The sequence below is a fragment of the Homarus americanus genome, unplaced genomic scaffold (assembly GCF_018991925.1).
Source record: "Homarus americanus isolate GMGI-L3 unplaced genomic scaffold, GMGI_Hamer_2.0 scaffold24694, whole genome shotgun sequence".
Lineage (NCBI taxonomy): Eukaryota > Metazoa > Arthropoda > Malacostraca > Decapoda > Nephropidae > Homarus > Homarus americanus.
This window is the reverse complement of record NW_024732780.1, coordinates 8,105,875-8,123,782: the sequence shown is the minus strand read 5'-3', so window position 1 is coordinate 8,123,782 and position 17,908 is coordinate 8,105,875. Positions and strand designations below refer to the sequence as shown.

The 17,908-nt window shown below is 41.2% G+C and overlaps 1 protein-coding gene across 2 annotated transcripts in view; it reads right to left on the bottom strand.

Moving 5' to 3' along the window:
* The window catches only part of LOC121869045 (serine/threonine-protein phosphatase 1 regulatory subunit 10-like), a 96,376-nt gene that overhangs the window by 58,024 nt on the left and 20,444 nt on the right, over positions 1-17,908 (bottom strand). For both annotated transcript variants that reach the window (XM_042370141.1, XM_042370142.1), the window contains exons 3-5: positions 15,762-15,848; positions 4,887-5,074; positions 2,722-4,467 (exon numbers count right to left, since the gene is read on the bottom strand). In XM_042370141.1, the coding sequence (XP_042226075.1) occupies positions 2,722-4,467; positions 4,887-5,074; positions 15,762-15,848 (2,021 nt within the window). The remainder of the gene's footprint in view (positions 1-2,721; positions 4,468-4,886; positions 5,075-15,761; positions 15,849-17,908) is intronic.

The window sequence follows — 17,908 nt, the reverse complement described above, 5'->3', positions numbered from 1 at the left end:
TACAAGGCTCTAAATTATTTTACAATTTTCAAATTTTTAAAAATGATGGTAATATCCGTCAATTTTTGACAAAAGGTTCAGTCTTAACTACTGTACTGCATCACAACTTAAGTCATCTATCAAACTGCACAGCATAACACTCTTCTGGTGGTGCTCCTTGTTGTCATGTTATAAACAAGACACAACATCTTTCATATGATAACCCAATACTGCATCTGTGAAACACACTTTGGATGTACAGTACAGCATATAAGATCATAAACAAGTATGTAAAGTGAAAAGCTCTGAGTCACTGCGGAGGCTCAGTACAGTATTCATAATGTACAGTACTGTATGCAAGACGAGGAAGGATACGACGTACGTGTTCCCTGAATTACTTTGTCTCGCCACCCACAATCCATCCCCATATCATTTCCTCCCTCTAAGTCACCCCAAGATCGACCCAACACAAAACCAGGAAGGGTTAATACTATATACAGAATTTTAAAAGTCATTATTCTTCACAGCCATTGTAAGCATGAGGCTGGTGGTATAATGTCTTTCACTTAAGATGACAATGAATATTTATCAGCCTTTATGGTGCAGACAAAACAGTGCAGTATAGGTCAGTACAATGCATAAATATCAAATCCTCATAATTCATTGTCTATTTGCAGGTCCAGTAGAGTACAGTACTTTATTACTGAATAATCAATGGGATATGAACACCTCTTTATGAACAGCTATCATGCTATAACAATCTTAGGTTTTAATCCTATAGAGAAAAAAGTTATTTAATAATTTCTATCATCCCAGCTATTTGGCAGAGAATTTAAAGGAATGTATCAAATAATCTTGTACGGTATTGTATAATTCTCTTTCATTTGTGTATTTTTTGTAAGTAATTTCCCTATCTTCTGTATATTTCTGCAAGGTCTTCCCATTTCTCATCCTCAAGACACAAGCCAATAATACGGCACAACATTCCTGGGTTTCTCACTGAACATCTTAACATTCATAGCAGGTACAGTATCTCTTCTGGTCAATGCATTTTAGCTCCATATCTGTCTAATATAACCTGACAAAAATGGATCACTCGACTTTATTTATCTCATGACTGAACCTAACCAGGGTAACGTGTGTGTGTGTGTGTGTGTGCGTGAAGCATCTCCTAAACCAGCGGTCAGTTCCCCTTACTACATCTCTTATATCCAGCCACATTCTTTTCATTGATGTATTTTACTGTGTATTGTACTTCCCCATCCTGCACACGACAGCCCTCACTCTGCCCCCTGAAGGATAGCCCCATGGGAAGTAACTTAGGGTAAAACCATCATCTCTCCATAACAAAGTCCCATATATTGTATCTTGTAAGTCTCAGTGTACAGTAACTTCCTACCTACACGTTACATATAATGCGTGGTTACATGCCTAGTCACGTGGGCCACCCCATGTTTATATTACTTGGGTAAAATAACAATACTGTAGGTATGAGAGGTTCACAACCTTGTTATTGTACCAAACAGCCACAGACAACAGGTGACGTACGACCTCTTCCATCCTCGCTGACACAAGCTGTGGAAGGAGTTACTTGCTCACGGGTCCTGAAGCCTTCTTACTTACCCCAGAAAAATCCATCACTGGGAACACTTTACGTACACCATTTTTTATGTTATAACTAAACACCGTGAGAAAACCGAGTGGTTAATATCGGGTTCTTGAATATAACATGAAAAATTAAGTTAGTTACTGAAGTTGTGACAGTTCCATAATACTGTTGTCATACCACAGACTAGCAGGGTAGTTAACAGGGTATGCCAGCCTCTCAACAAACCTCTAAAAAATCTTTCCCTGAATCTCGTACAAGCAAAAGCCACATTGTATAAAATAATGATATCTTGTGTGTCATAAAGCTGACTAACCAGAAGATACAGTACAATACTGTTGTTGTATACCTGACACCAACCTGTGGCTCTACTTCACATACTTATGGTCACTGTCAACATGACACAATTAATAAACCTTTGGACAAATGTTCATATTACACAGTTTGTTGTTAGAAGCCACAACCACTTTATAAGATCACTGAGGTAAGTTACACAGAGGTTTGTACTACAGGGTTTTAGGTCAGTCTTCATTATCGTGATGTGAAGGAAGAAGGCAACTGGACCTGATGAGCTCTCCTTCAGTCTTACCCACAACCACAATAACAATGGGCCCTGAAGCCAGTTGCTTGTGGCCAGAACCAGAGAGCACAAATAGCCTGAGCAATATGTGAGGTGTTTTAATACATAATAAGTATTGTTTACTCTTAATGAAAACACTGTATAGTGAAGGTGAGATGAAGTATCTCCATTAGGGAAGGTGTGCTTGGCTCTCTGCTTCCATCCTGTGCTACTGGCTAACTCCAGCCCCACTCCTGGTCTACCACTGCTATGTTAAAATGAGGCCCGCCACTACCTCGTTCCACATTATAAAATAAATGAAATATTTCAATTTAAAAAAGAAAGAGAAAAACTTGAGTGAAGAGCACTGAGGCCCCAACGAAAGATACACTGCCGGCACTCGTGCCAAAATAAAAAAGAAAACTGCGATGAAAATTTTTCCTGTTGGTCATAAAAACAGAAACCCATCTCAACCAAAATGTATATATAAGAAATATAAGAGGATAAAAGAGGCAAGAAATAAAACAACCAAGGGTAAGAAAACAGATGAGAGTAGTGGCGGGCATCTTCCACTTACGTCGTTTGGGCGATATTAGCTTGACTCCTCCGGGCTTGTCAGTGCTGAGCGGCAACGACGACACGGACGAGCGAACGCGTTTGTCGGGGGGCGTGGAGGCCAGGTCTTCGAGGGGCGTAGTGCGCTTCATCCCACTATTGGGACCCGTCCCGGTGCCGGACGGCTTCTTCCCTGCCACGCCGGGCAGCTTGGTGGGCTCGTCCAAGAGTCCGGTGTTTCTGAACCCGCGAGACTTGTACGTCTTGACCGAGGGCTTCTTGGACTCCTGCAGGTCGACGTCTGCAGAACCCAAGGCATCGAGGAAACTGGCCGGGGTAGACTTCCTGGGGATCTTGGCCAGTCCATCTACACTTAGAGGCTTCACCTTTTCCAGAGTAGCTTTGTCTTCATTTTCCTGTTCCTTTTTCTTCTTATCTTCACGCTTGTCTTTGTCTTTATCCTTATCTTTATGTCTATCTTTGTCTCTGCTGCTGCTCTTTTTATCTTTACTGCTCTTGCTTCGGTCTCTGTCCTTCCTGTCCTTGTCTCTGCTGTCACTTCTTCTGTGTCTGTTACTCCTAGACTTACTGTGGTCTTTAGAGCTTTTATCTCTCTCCCTATCACACTTACTACTATTGCTACTCATGCTGCTGCTTCTGCCTTTGTGGTTTCTATCTTTATCTTTCTTTTTATCAGATTCCCTTAATTTCTTATCCCTTTCTCTGTCTTTGTCTTTATTTTTGTCTTTATATTTACTGGAATCATTTTTCTTGTCTTTTTCATTTTTCACATCACTCTTCACTTCACTCTTGTCCTCCGACTTATCGCAACTGTCGACTTCGTCGGTACTCAAACTAGATACGGACTCGGTTTTGTTTCCGGCATTCGTGCCGTTCGTGGCGTTGCCCTTATTTTCTGTCTCGGGGGCACTCTGGGGTTTGGCGTCAGAGGGTGGTGAAGGCGTGATGCCGCCTTGGGATGCAACGGGTACGGCGGAGGCGGCCAGGCTGCCCGTGAACGTAACTATGGTGTGAACGGCCGGAGCCTTCGTGGCGCTGACGGACTCTGTCGCCGGCAATGTGGTGGTGGTGAGAGTGGTGGTGGTGGTCGTAGCAGCCGTGCTAATCACCGCTGAACTAACACTAACAAACACTGGAACTTGACTTTTGCCAGAACCACTACCATCAGTCTCCACTGGGGCAGCAACATTAGTATTGTCCCCTGTGTCCATAGGTTCCACTGCTGTATCATTCTTATCTTCGTGACCGACGCCAGTAGTGACAACCGTTGCAGCTGTACGGGCCTTTGCCACCTCCTGTTTGATCACACTGAGCGGCTTGTTGTCATCGCTGTCTGTCGAATCTTGACTATGGCGCTGCGAAGACACCTTGGCCAGGACCTGCGACCCACTGCGGATGGTTATACGGATGGGCGTGGTGGGCAGCGGCGTATTGTCACTTTCCGTGGAGGTGTTTGAAGATTCATCTTGACACGAGAGGGAGGAGCTGCCATCACCACCCTCCCCCTGTGAGGAGTCTGCTGCTGCCTGTGGGGCAGCCACCTCTGCCTCACCAGTGCCATTACTACTTTTTGCAGTCGGCTCTTTGGGTGTCTCGGCCTGGGGGCCCGGCGCCTCCACGCTGTCTTCGTCGGCAGAATTGACGACATAGTTGGCCAGGCCCACGCCCGCAGCTGTGGCCACCCCATCACCCTGCCGTACCACCTCCATCCATTTTAGTACCAGCTGTTTGGCTGCAAGCTGTACACCTGCAACCACAACAATTATACACTATTAACTTACCACACTACAAAAAGCCTCCATATATACAAGGTCCAGTCAATTGACAACTAACAGTAACTATTATTTTCCAGAATGTAAAAGAGGCACAAAGTCAAGTGACAGTTGATTCCTAAACTTTGTTGATAAAACTTGTCTCAGCTTTCAAACAGCCCAAGAGCAAGAGGTAAAGGGTCTGCTGAAACTGTTATCATCTGTCTGCCGCAAAGAGTAAGTCAGTCCAGTCCAGTACAGCAGTGACAGAGTGAGTGAGTGAGTCAGAGTGTGTGTGTGTGTGTGTGTGTGTGTGTGTGTGTGTGTGTGTGTGTGTGTGTGTGTGTGTGTGTGTGTGTGCGTGTGTGTGTGCGTGTGTCACTGCTGGAAGACTATAATGTTAGTAGGTAGTTACCTGGACTGGTGGACTCCTTAGAGAGCTCCTTGACCAGTTTTGGGGTGGTGTTCCTCTTGAGTCTGGCCACCGTCATGGGAGACGTCTCTAGGAGATTGAGCACCTGGGTGGCCAACGGCCAATTTTTGGAATTCACCGCCTCCTGCAGCCATAACCCAACCAGCTCCCAGCCTCCCTCTTCGTAGAACCTGCCACCCAACACAAACACGTCCAGAGCTATTACAGGTTCACTTGCCATACACCTAGCTTTAAATTATAATTATTTACTATTGTACTACATATATAGTATATTATACTGTACTGTATACACTACAATACAGTATATTATACTGTATACAAGTTCAACATAATACACAACATAAATATAACAGATGCTGGACTGTATTTCAAAACTAATACTGGGAGAACTTCTTTAAGGGGACAAATAGGTATGTATACAAACATACAGCAAGTGAAAAGATGAGGTAAAACACAAGATGATTTACCACAACAACAGCAAAACATTGATCATGCTTTATTAAAGACAACTCTATGTACAAAACAGCTAGTGATCAGCTCTGAGTGATGAAGGAGGCCAAATGAGCGCCAAAATACCCAGAATGCAAAAAAGAATGACATTAATCTGTTGTTACCTTAGAGTTCCCCTCAAGAGCAGCATTAAATAATACTCCTTAAGAGGTTTTTACTGCCAGAGGTGTGAGCTATGAGCCTGGCAGCCTATGTAACAGCTACCGAATGATGTACAATACTACAGGCTGCACTACCCCCCTACCCTTTCTCCTATAAGGCGAGGCAATGACAACAAATGATGAAAGAGAAGTTAAAACCATAGGAAAGTTTGAGTCAGACACTACACACCATCAACGACCATTTGCCCGGCTGCTGTTTACCTTCTGCGGGTGATCAGTGTGTGGACTCTGGCTCCCCGCAGCTACATGAATATTAATCTGGCTCTTTCCTCTGGTGTTAAATTCTCTATTTATTTGTTACAATTCTGTCACCTAATATATATTGTATGTATATATATATATATATATATATATATATATATATATATATATATATATATATATATATATATATATATATATATATATATATATATATATATATATATATATATATATATATATATATATATATATATATATATATATATATATATATATATATATATATATATATATATATATACATATATATATATATTGATTTTCCTATGGTGCATGATCTAAGCCACACTGTACAGTACGGTGCATGATCAATGAGCTACCCTGTACAGTATGGTTTGACCTATGACACACCCTGTACAGTATGGTTTGACCTATGAGCCACCCTGTACAGTATGGTTTGACCTATGAACCACCCTGTACAGTATGGTGTGACCTATGACACACCCTGTATACAGAGGCTTGTTAAACATACTCTTTGACTCACTTACAGAGCTAAATCTTTGAACCAATCACACGGACGTATGCAGCAGAGCCAATCACACAGAGGTATGCAGCAGAGCCAATCACACAGAGGTATGCAGAGAGCCAATCACACAGAGGTATGCAGCAGAGCCAATCACTAACAACACCAATCATAGAGACAAACCGCCAAGCCAATCACAGAGAAGAGTACAGATATACTGTACTACCAATTAAGAGTATAGCAGTACAGTACTGTACAACCTGTCACAGTACAGCAGTACTGTACAACCTGTCACAGTACAGCAGTACTGTACAACCTATCACAGTACAGCAGTACTGTACAACCAATCACAGTACTGCAGTACTGTACAACCTATCACAGTACAGCAGTACTGTACAACCAATCACAGTACAGCAGTACTGTACAACCAATCACAGTACAGCAGTACTGTACAACCAATCACAGTACAGCAGTACTGCACAACCAATCACAGTACAGCAGTACTGTACAACCAATCACAGTATGGCAGTACTGTACACCAATCACAGTACAGCAGTACTGTACAATCAATCACAGTACAGCAGTACTGTACAACCAATCACAGTATGGCAGTACTGTACAACCAATCACAGCACAGCAGTACTGTACAACCAATCACAGTACAGCAGTACTGTACAACTAATCACAGTACAGCAGTACTGTACAACCAATCACAGTACAGCAGTACTGTACGAAAGATCACAGTACAGCAGTACTGTACAACCAATCACAGTACAGCAGTACTGTACAACCAATCACAGTACAGCAGTACTGTATGACCAATTGCAGTACAGCAGTACTGTATGACCAATTGCAGTACAGCAGTACTGTACAACCAATCACAGTACAGCAGTACTGTACAACCAATCACAGTACAGCTGTACTGTACAACCAATCACAGTACAGCTGTACTGTACAACCAATCACAGTACAGCAGTACTGTACAACCAATCACAGTACAGCAGTACTGTACAACCAATCACAGTACAGCAGTACTGTACAACCAATCACAGTACAGCAGTACTGTACAACTAATCACAGTAGGGCAGTACTGTACAACTAATCACAGTACAGCAGAACTGTATAACCAATCACAGTACAGCAGTACTGTACAACTAATCACAGTACAGCAGTACTGTACAACCAATCACAGTAGGGCAGTACTGAACAACCAATCACAGTACAGCAGTACTGTACAACTAATCACAGTAGGGCAGTACTGTACAACTAATCACAGTAGGGCAGTACTGTACGACCAATCACAGTACAGCAGTACTGTACAACCAATCAGAGTACAGCAGTACTGTACAACCAATCACAGTACAGCAGTACTGTACAACCAATCACAGTACAGCAGTACAGTACAACTAATCACAGTACAGCAGTACTGTACGACCAATCACAGTACAGCAGTACTGTATGACCAATCACAATAGAGCAGTACTGTACAACCAATCAGAGTACAGCAGTACTGTACAACCAATCACAGTAGAGCAGTACTGTACAACCAATCACAGTACAGTAGTACTGTACAACCAATCACAGTACAGCAGTACTGTACAACCAATCACAGTACAGCAGTACTGTACAACCAATCACAGTACAGCAGTACTGTACAACCAATCACAGTACAGCAGTACTGTACAACCAATCAGAGTAGAGCAGTACTGTACAACTAATCACAGAACAGCAGTACTGTACAATCACAATACAGCAGTAATGTACAACTAATCACAGTACAGCAGTACTGTACAACCAATCAGAGTAGAGCAGTACTGTACAACCAATCAGAGTAGAGCAGTACTGTACAACTAATCACAGTACAGCAGTACTGTACAACCAATCACAGTACAACAGTACTGTACAACCAATCACAGTACAACAGTACTGTACAACCAATCACAGTACAGCAGTACTGTACAACTAATCACAGTACAGCAGTACTATACAACCAATCAGAGTAGAGCAGTACTGTACAACCAATCAGAGTACAGCAGTACTGTACAACCAATCACAGTACAGCAGTACTGTACAACCAATCACAGTACAGCAGTACTGTATGACCAATCACAGCACAGCAATACTGTACAACCAATCACAGTACAGCAGTACTGTACAACCAATCACAGTACAGCAGTAATGTACAACTAATCACAGTACAGCAGTACTGTACAACCAATCAGAGTAGAGCAGTACTGTACAACCAATCAGAGTAGAGCAGTACTGTACAACTAATCACAGTACAGCAGTACTGTACAACCAATCACAGTACAACAGTACTGTACAACCAATCACAGTACAACAGTACTGTACAACCAATCACAGTACAGCAGTACTGTACAACTAATCACAGTACAGCAGTACTATACAACCAATCAGAGTAGAGCAGTACTGTACAACCAATCAGAGTACAGCAGTACTGTACAACCAATCACAGTACAGCAGTACTGTACAACCAATCACAGTACAGCAGTACTGTATGACCAATCACAGCACAGCAATACTGTACAACCAATCACAGTACAGCAGTACTGTACAACCAATCACAGTACAGCAGTACTGTACAACCAATCACAGTACAGCAGTACTGTACAACCAATCACAGTACAGCAGTACTGTATGACCAATCACAGTACAGCAGTACTGTACAACCAATCACAGTACAGCAGTACTGTACAACCAATCACAGTACAGCAGTACTGTACAACCAATCACAGTATGGCAATACTGTACAACCAATCACAGTAGGGCAGTACTGTACAACCAATCACAGTAGGGCAGTACTGTACAACCAATCAGAGTACAGCAGTACTGTACAACCAATCACAGAAGGGCAGAACTGTACAACCAATCACAGTACAGCAGTACTGTACGACCAATCACAGTTCAGCAGTACTGTACGACCAATCACAGTACAGCAGTACTGTACGACCAATCACAGTACAGCAGAACTGTACGACCAATCACAGTACAGCAGTACTGTACAACCAATCACAGTATGGCAGTACTGTACAACCAATCACAGTACAGCAGTACTGTACAACCAATCACAGTACAGTAGTACTGTACAACCAACCACAGTACAGTAGTACTGTATGACCAATCACAGCACAGCAGTACTGTACAACTAATCACAGTACAGCAGTAATGTACGACCAATCACAGTACAGCAGTACTGTACAACAAATCACAGTACAGCAGTACTGTACAACCAATCACAGTACAGCAGTACTGTACAACCAATCACAGTACAGCAGTACTGTACAACCAATCACAGTACAGCAGTACTGTACAACTAATCACAGTACAGCAGTACTGTACAACCAATCACAGTACAGCAGTAATGTACAACTAATCACAGTACAGAAGTACTGTACAACCAATCAGAGTAGAACAGTACTGTACAACCAATCAGAGTACAGCAGTACTGTACAACTAATCACAGTACAGCAGTACTGTACAACCAATCACAGTACAACAGTACTGTACAACCAATCACAGTACAGCAGTACTGTACAACTAATCACAGTACAGCAGTACTGTACAACCAATCAGAGTAGAGCAGTACTGTACAACCAATCAGAGTACAGCAGTACTGTACAACCAATCACAGTACAGTACAGCAGTACTGTACAACCAATCACAGTACAGCAGTATTGTACAACCAATCACAGTACAGCAGTACTGTATGACCAATCACAGTACAGCAGTACTGTACAACCAATCACAGTACAGCAGTACTGTACAACCAATCAGAGTACAGCAGTACTATACAACCAATCAGAGTACAGCAGTACTGTACAACCAATCAGAGTACAGCAGTACTGTACAACCAATCACAGTAGGACAGTACTGTACAACCAATCAGAGTACAGCAGTACTGTACAACCAATCACAGTAGGGCAGTACTGTACAACCAATCACAGTAGGGCAGTACTGTACAACCAATCACAGTAGGGCAGTATTGTACAACCAATCACAGTACAGCAGTACTGTACAACCAATCACAGTACAGCAGTACTGTACAACCAATCACAGTACAGCAGTACTGTACAACCTATCACAGTACAGCAGTATTGTACAACCAATCAGAGTACAGCAGTACTGTACAACTAATCACAGTAGGGCAGTTCTGTACAACCAATCAGAGTACAGCAGTACTGTACTACCAATCAGAGTACAGCAGTACTGTACAACCTATCACAGTACAGAAGTACTGTACAACCAATCACAGTAGGGCAGTACTGTACAACCTATCACAGTAGGGCAGTACTGTACAACCTATCACAGTAGGGCAGTACTGTACAACCAATCACAGTAGGGCAGTACTGTACAACCAATCACAGTAGGGCAGTACTGTGCAACTAATCACAGTATGGCAGTACTGTACTACCAATCAGAGTACAGCAGTACTGTACTACCAATCAGAGTACAGCAGTACTGTACTTCCAATCAGAGTACAGCAGTACTGTACAACCAATCAAGTACAGCAGTACTGTACTACTAATCACAGAGTACAGAAGTACTATACAACCAATCAAAGTACAGCAGTACTGTATTACCAGAGTACAGCAGTACAGTATAATCAATCCTAGAGTACAGCAGTACTGTATATGTACTGCCAATCACAGTACTGTACTATAATCACGAAGTTGATTATCAGTACATGTAGTACATGTAGTAGTACAGTACAATATAGTATAGTACAGTACAGTACAGTGTTAGCAATAACACAGAAGCATGCAGTACAAGAGCTAAGGTTGACAGTACGGTATACTGTAGTACAATACAGTATAGTACAGTATAGTACAATGCAGCATAGTACAGTACAGTATAGTACAATGCAGCATAGTACAGTACAGTATATACTTTAAAAATTACTCAACTCTGCAAAGGCATCTAAAAAATTTCCAGTACAGTACAGGTGTTTCTTGCACAAATAATACACACAAATTCCCAAGCCAAATATTCATGCAAAATGTTAACTCTATTGAAAAAAGGCCATACAAAGATGAATACTGTAGAGTAACCCGGTTGATTTACCCTGATACTCAAAACACCCTAATGCTACCAGCAAGTTAAGTTAAGTTAGCTTAGCTTAGGTTAGGTTATTGTTAAGGTGCTCAGTCATTAGGTGAAATAACAACTTAAAAAAAATATATATTATTTTATCATTATGTACAGTCATAAGAACATAAGAATGGAGGAAACTGAAGCGTGCCTATTGTCCCATACTGGGCAGTCCCGTTTATACCCAACCCCTATTGCTCATATAAGCATCCAACCTATGTTTGAAGCTATCCAGCGTATTCGAGTTAATGATGATATTTGGTAACTTGTTCCATTCATCCACTACTCTGTTTCCAAACCAGTGTTTACCTATTTCACGCCTAAATCTAAATTTGTCTAATTTAAAACCATTGTTACGAGTTCGCTCCTGGTTGGATAGTTTGAGTACCTTTGTTATGTCCCCTTTGTTTAACCCTGACTTCCATTTATACACCTCTATCATGTCGCCCCTCACTCTACGTCTCTCGAGGGAGTGCAAATTAAGATACTTTAACCTGTCTCTGTACTCATGGTTCCTGATGCCCGGGATTAGTCTTGTCATTCTCCTCTGGATTCTTTCCAAGGATTCTATATCCATTCTGTAATACGGTGACCAGAACTGAACTGCGTAATCCAGGTGACGTCTCACAAGCGCTAGATATAATTTTAAGATGACTTCGCTAGTCTTGTAAGAAACACTTCTTTGTATGAACCCAAGTACTTTATTAGCCTTGTTACGAGCAAAAACACATTGTTTACTAGGCTTAAGATTCCTACTTATCATTACTCCGAAATCTCTCTCGCAGTCGGATTCCACAATGGCATCGTTGTTCAACTGGTAACTGGTTTCCATGTTTATATCTCCTATACTGAGTACTTTACATTTGTCCACATTGAATTTCATCTGCCATTTTTCCGACCATTCGAAAAATTTGTTTAGATCTTCCTGTAGTTTTGCAGTCGTCAGATTTAATTACACGCCCTATTTTAGTATCATCAGTAAATTTACTTATGTTGCTGTCTATGCCAATATCTATGTCGTTTATGTATACTGTATAATAAATAATAATGGTCCAAGTACTGAGCCTTGGGGAACTCCACTAGTGACGTTGCTCCAATGCGATTTAGTGCCGTTTATGCTCACTTGCTGTTTCCTGTCCCGTAACCACGCCCTAATCCATTTAAGGATGTTACCTTTGATGCCATGCGCTTCTACCTTTCTAATTAGTCTTTCGTGGGGGACTCTGTCGAAGTCTTTGCTAAAGTCGAGATATACCACATCATAATTGTGCCCTTCGTTCACCGATTCGAAAACTGATGAAAAGAATGTTAATAGATTAGTTAGACATGAACGCCCGCTTGTGAAGCCATGTTGGGAATCATTGATCAACTTGTGCTTCTCCAGGTGGTTTCGAATAGAGTTTGAAATGATTGATTCTAGCAATTTGCATACTATTGTTGTTAAACTGATTGGGCGGTAGTTATAGGATAGCGATCTATCCCCCTTCCTGAAAATCGGTATTACATTCGCTATCCTCCAGGATTCTGGTACTACATCTGTTTTTAATGACATGTTAAACAACTTTGATAAGGGCATACTAAGCTCTTCCTTACATTCCATTAATACTCTGGCAAATATATCATTGGGACCAGGTGACTTATTAGGCTTCAGTTTGTCTATTTGCTTATTAACATCGTTACTAGTCACTACTATCTTGCTTAATTTGTTTTCTTCACTATCTCTGAATAGAGTCGGTGCCTAGGGTATCATGTTTAAATTTTCGGTGGTGAAAACTGTTGAAAAATATTTATTCAGATTATTGCTCATTTCTCCATCATTATCAGTTAGCTCGTTGGTATCTGAACGTATTGGTCTAATCTTATCTCGTGTTTTAGTTTGATACATTAGGTAGAATCTTTTGGGGTTTGTCTTCGCCTCTCTTGCTATCTTCAGTTCATTATTTCTCTTTGCTTTTCTTATCTTGGTCTTAACCCTACCGGCCAATACCTTATAATACTCCCAGAAGTAAATTTCGCCACGATTTATCCTTCTCTCTATAGCCTTCCTTTGGCCAATAATGTTCTTTAAATAATTATTTATCCATTTAGGGTCATTGTTGTCTGATCTGAGTTTTTTGTATGGTATGTTCTGCCTTTGTGCATTAAGTAACTCGTTATTTAAATTGTCGTGGAACTCGGCAATCTCAGATCTCGTTATCAGGTCGGTGTCATCTGTCAGGTTCACGCCCAAGCGCGACACCCCTCTCTCAGCTGCCTCTTTAAACTATCAAAGTTTGCCCTTCCGAAATCTGGGACTTTAATGGAATTTTCCTTATGTCTGACCTGAAAATCTAACTGGAATCTAATTTCTTTGTGATCGCTGTTTGCAAGTTCGTTCCCTACCTCGACATTGCTAATGAGGTTTTCTCTGTTCGACAGAACTAAATCGAGTATATTATTACCCCGGGTGGGTTCGGTTATATGTTGACTTAGGAAACAGTCCTGGATCGTTTCGAGGAAATCCTCTGATACCGTAAGGTCAGTCCAATCTATTTGGCCAAGGTTAAAGTCGCCTACTATACAGACTTTGTTGTGTATGGAAGCCCTGCGCATTTCATCCCAGATAAGTCGCTCATTAACTCTATCAATATTGGGAGGTCTATATATTACTCCTATGATTAATTTTTCCCTACCGTCAATTAATTCTATCCAAATTGTTTCTGTATTCCGCTCAGTTTTTATTTCCTTATTTATTTCACACTTCAGATTATCCCTGACGTAGATTGCTACTCCGCCTCCTTTCCTGGTCTGCCTATCGGTATGGAACAATTTGTAATCCGCAATTTGGTATTCGACGGGTAACTCACGTGAGTCTAGGTTGATCCATGTTTCAGTGAATGCTATTATATCGATTTTTTCGGTACATACCAAGGCCCTAATATCATCCAGTTTGTTTCTCATACTTCTACTGTTCGCGTAGTAGACATTTAGGTTAGTCGTGTTCTGAGTCCTCCCTTTACCGCGTTTAGGTCTTAACTCGCTGTCTAATTTAGCTTTATCATCATTCCTAACACCATTTCCCTGTAACCTTTTACTTTGTTTACCCGCTCCCACTGCAGTCTCCTCCACCCATGTGCCCATATGTTCCCCTAGTAGTTTAAAGACTTCGATATCTTTTGAACTGCCCCCTCTAAAGACCCCGCCAGGGTTGCCACCCCATCCCGAGACAGGTGCACCCCATCCCTAGCATAAAGGTCCCTTCTGCCGTAGGAGTTGTCCCAGTTGTCAATGAATGGGACCAAGAATCCTGAACAACACTTCATATTCTTGGGCGACTCCTGTTAATTTCTCTGTATTAACTATACGTGATATACAGCATACAGTAAAGCACATCATACAGGTTACACACTACATCACACTATCAAAAGTACAGAACTACCAACCTTACCAAATGAACATGGCCTCAGACCCAAGGGTGCAGAATTTTTTATTTGTTGACTAGCTACATCAATAACATATAACAACAACATGTATGATAACTGTAAAATCCAGCCTACCACTTTTATTTTATCCACACTGTACCTGCACTTTATACAGTATAGTGTATACCCTCACTGTCTATACACATACGGAATCAACGTAAACTTGTAAGATAATTTCACGGAATACAACTGACCTGACCTATTCTCACCTCCATAATCCAATTAATGTACGACACACCTAACTGATCCACAGACTGAGTCCATCAAATAACCCCCCTTGACACTTAAGGACATTTTCTATCCATTTTACTGAATATTTTAAATGCCTATGACTTTCAAGGCCAATATCTCTCAAAGCCTGGATATCTGATGAGGTATTTTCACTTCTCTCAGGTTGTGTAAGAACCTTGCTAAATCCAATCACAGGGAGATAACTGGTATTGCCAATCACAGAGGCAACTGGTGTGGCCAATCCGAGAGAGGCAACTGGTGTGGCCAATCCGAGAGAGGCAACTGGAGTGGCCAATTACAGAGAGGCAAGTGGTACAGCCAATCACAGGGCAACAAGCAGCATGGTGATTCATAGGTAAGTATGCAATAGAGTTACTTAGAGAGTAGCATGCAACAGACCCAATCAGAACGAAGCATGCAGTTGAATCAATCAGAGAGAATCATGCAGTTGAATCAATCAAGAGAGAATCATGCAGTTGAATCAATCAAACAAAAATCACAATAGCACCAATCAGAGATAAGCACACAATAGGGCCAATCAGAGAGAAGCACACAATAGGGCCAATCAGAGCAAAGCACAAAAGGGCCAATCAGAGAGAAGCACACAAAAGGGCCAATCAGAGAAAGAGAGAGAAAGAGAACTCAAGATAGTACTCACAGGTCCAGGAGAGGGATGTCAGTTGCCTGCAGGATGTTGAGGTAGATACATTTGCTCACCAGCTTCTTGGAGTACTTTGCCATCAGCCTGAAAAGAAGCACAAAGACGTCTTTATAGCGACCAGCTTGTGATGGGATGAAGATATAGTACTGTACAGGCAGTATATCTTATAAATTATATATTAGCAACACAGTATGCTTCTACCTTGCAGGTTTTTAAATGATTCTAAATAAAGTATACTGTATATAAACCTCCTCACACTATCCACGCATCAGTAGGTCTCTCAAGTCACCATGAATGATGCGTTGCGTTCACCACCGTTAATGGCAGTCTGCCCCCCAGCCACCATCACTTGGCCCCACACGCATCCACTTCAACACACTCCACCACGGCAAAACAAAAATACTTTTGATTTTTTTTTAATTTAATAAAAAAATTAAAATTTTTGTTTTAAGCACAGCAATAGCCAGGTTTTCCTGTAGTTGCAGTTTAAAGGATATGGAAGGAAGGTTTGTGATCTAAACTAATACTGTACAGTACTGTAATGTACTACTATACTGTATATAGATATAGTACAAGTGTTTATAATTGTACCCATGTTTGATAGTGTACAGTACAATACAGTACACTACCTGCACAGTATATGTTTAAGCTTCCAGCAGACAGACTAAACGAACAAAGAGTCAAACTTTGTCATGACATCTGTACAGAAGTCATTTATATTTTGGGTTCCTCTTTATGGTCCAACAAACAGGTGTAAATTATGAGGTAATAAATGTTGTGCAATGTATAGTGGAGGTTATCAAAGTAAATGGAGGCGAGTCTGACCAAAAATTATGTCCAATACTGTAGCTATATACATGTACTGTACTGTACTGCTGAGTTAACTTAAAGCCTTAATCAATCACATTCCAATTACCATATACTGGACCTTAAAAAATAAATTAGGAAAAACTCTTGATTCCATGTAATAAAGACAGAATAATATGAACTCCTGTATTAGTACAGTCCCTACCTGCTCAGTTGTACAGTGCAGTACTGTATAATATAATAGATCTTAACCAGGCCTGGTAAATGTTATTCAGGGGAACTTAATCACCTTGTACAGCGTTCACCTAAAATTAGTGCATCTTTAATTGTTATTTGATCATTTCTCCAAAGTTCATTCCTTCACACTGTTCCTCCCTCCCTCATACTATTCTTCCCTCTAACCATCCACCTATACAGTACAGCTCCTCTATACTACACAGTACAGTACTATACTCTACTGACCAATATTTTAACCTCTCATTCTAGTAAAGTAGCCTGTTCACACTACAGTACAGTACCTTGTATATCATCACTTGACTCAAGACCTAACACTTTACGTACATAGTTTACATTCATTTTTGCACCTGCCCCGAGAGATCCCCCCCGAATCAATGATGCACTGCACAGTACAGTCAGGATATATTGTGACTTTTTATATATAAAAATTTATATCGTGACTACCAAAATTATCAAAATTTTCCAATACACAGTATAGCGATAAATTTAATTATTTCGCAAGGGAAATCGGGCAGGAAATATTTCAAATGTACCGCCATGGCAAACATATGCGTTATTTGCTCACCAGAGGCGCCACCGTGGCTACTCACTCACGCATTCAGGCTCACCCGCTCAGTCTTTCCGAGTGAGTGACGAGCAAGCAGCCGACTCTGCTGCAGATTACGACTTCTAAGGTGAGTGTAAATGGGTTGGTAGTGACGTGAAAAGTGAAGTGAAGAGAATGGAAAGCTCACCGGAAAAGATTTAATATTGTAACTAATATTTTTGGTGTTCGTTTATGTAGGTGTGGGATTGTCAAGTGAGGGTGGCAGTGTGGCGTCTACTGCCGAGTCTGGTGTTTCTTGATATTGAAATTGAAACAGTCTGTTGTTCCCGAGTCTAGTGTTCATTGGTGCTTTAGTTAGTAAGAAAATAAACTCATTAAGTCAAGTTTAGTCACCTTTATTGGCCTCCAGAACCTAACCCTATTTTCCCCATTGACTACACGTAATTATATATCGCAATTTAGTATATAGCGAACATCGCTGAACCCTATCTGGCGATATATCCCGACCCTACTGTACAGTACAGTACCATATGTGGAAAAGCGTGTGTGTACA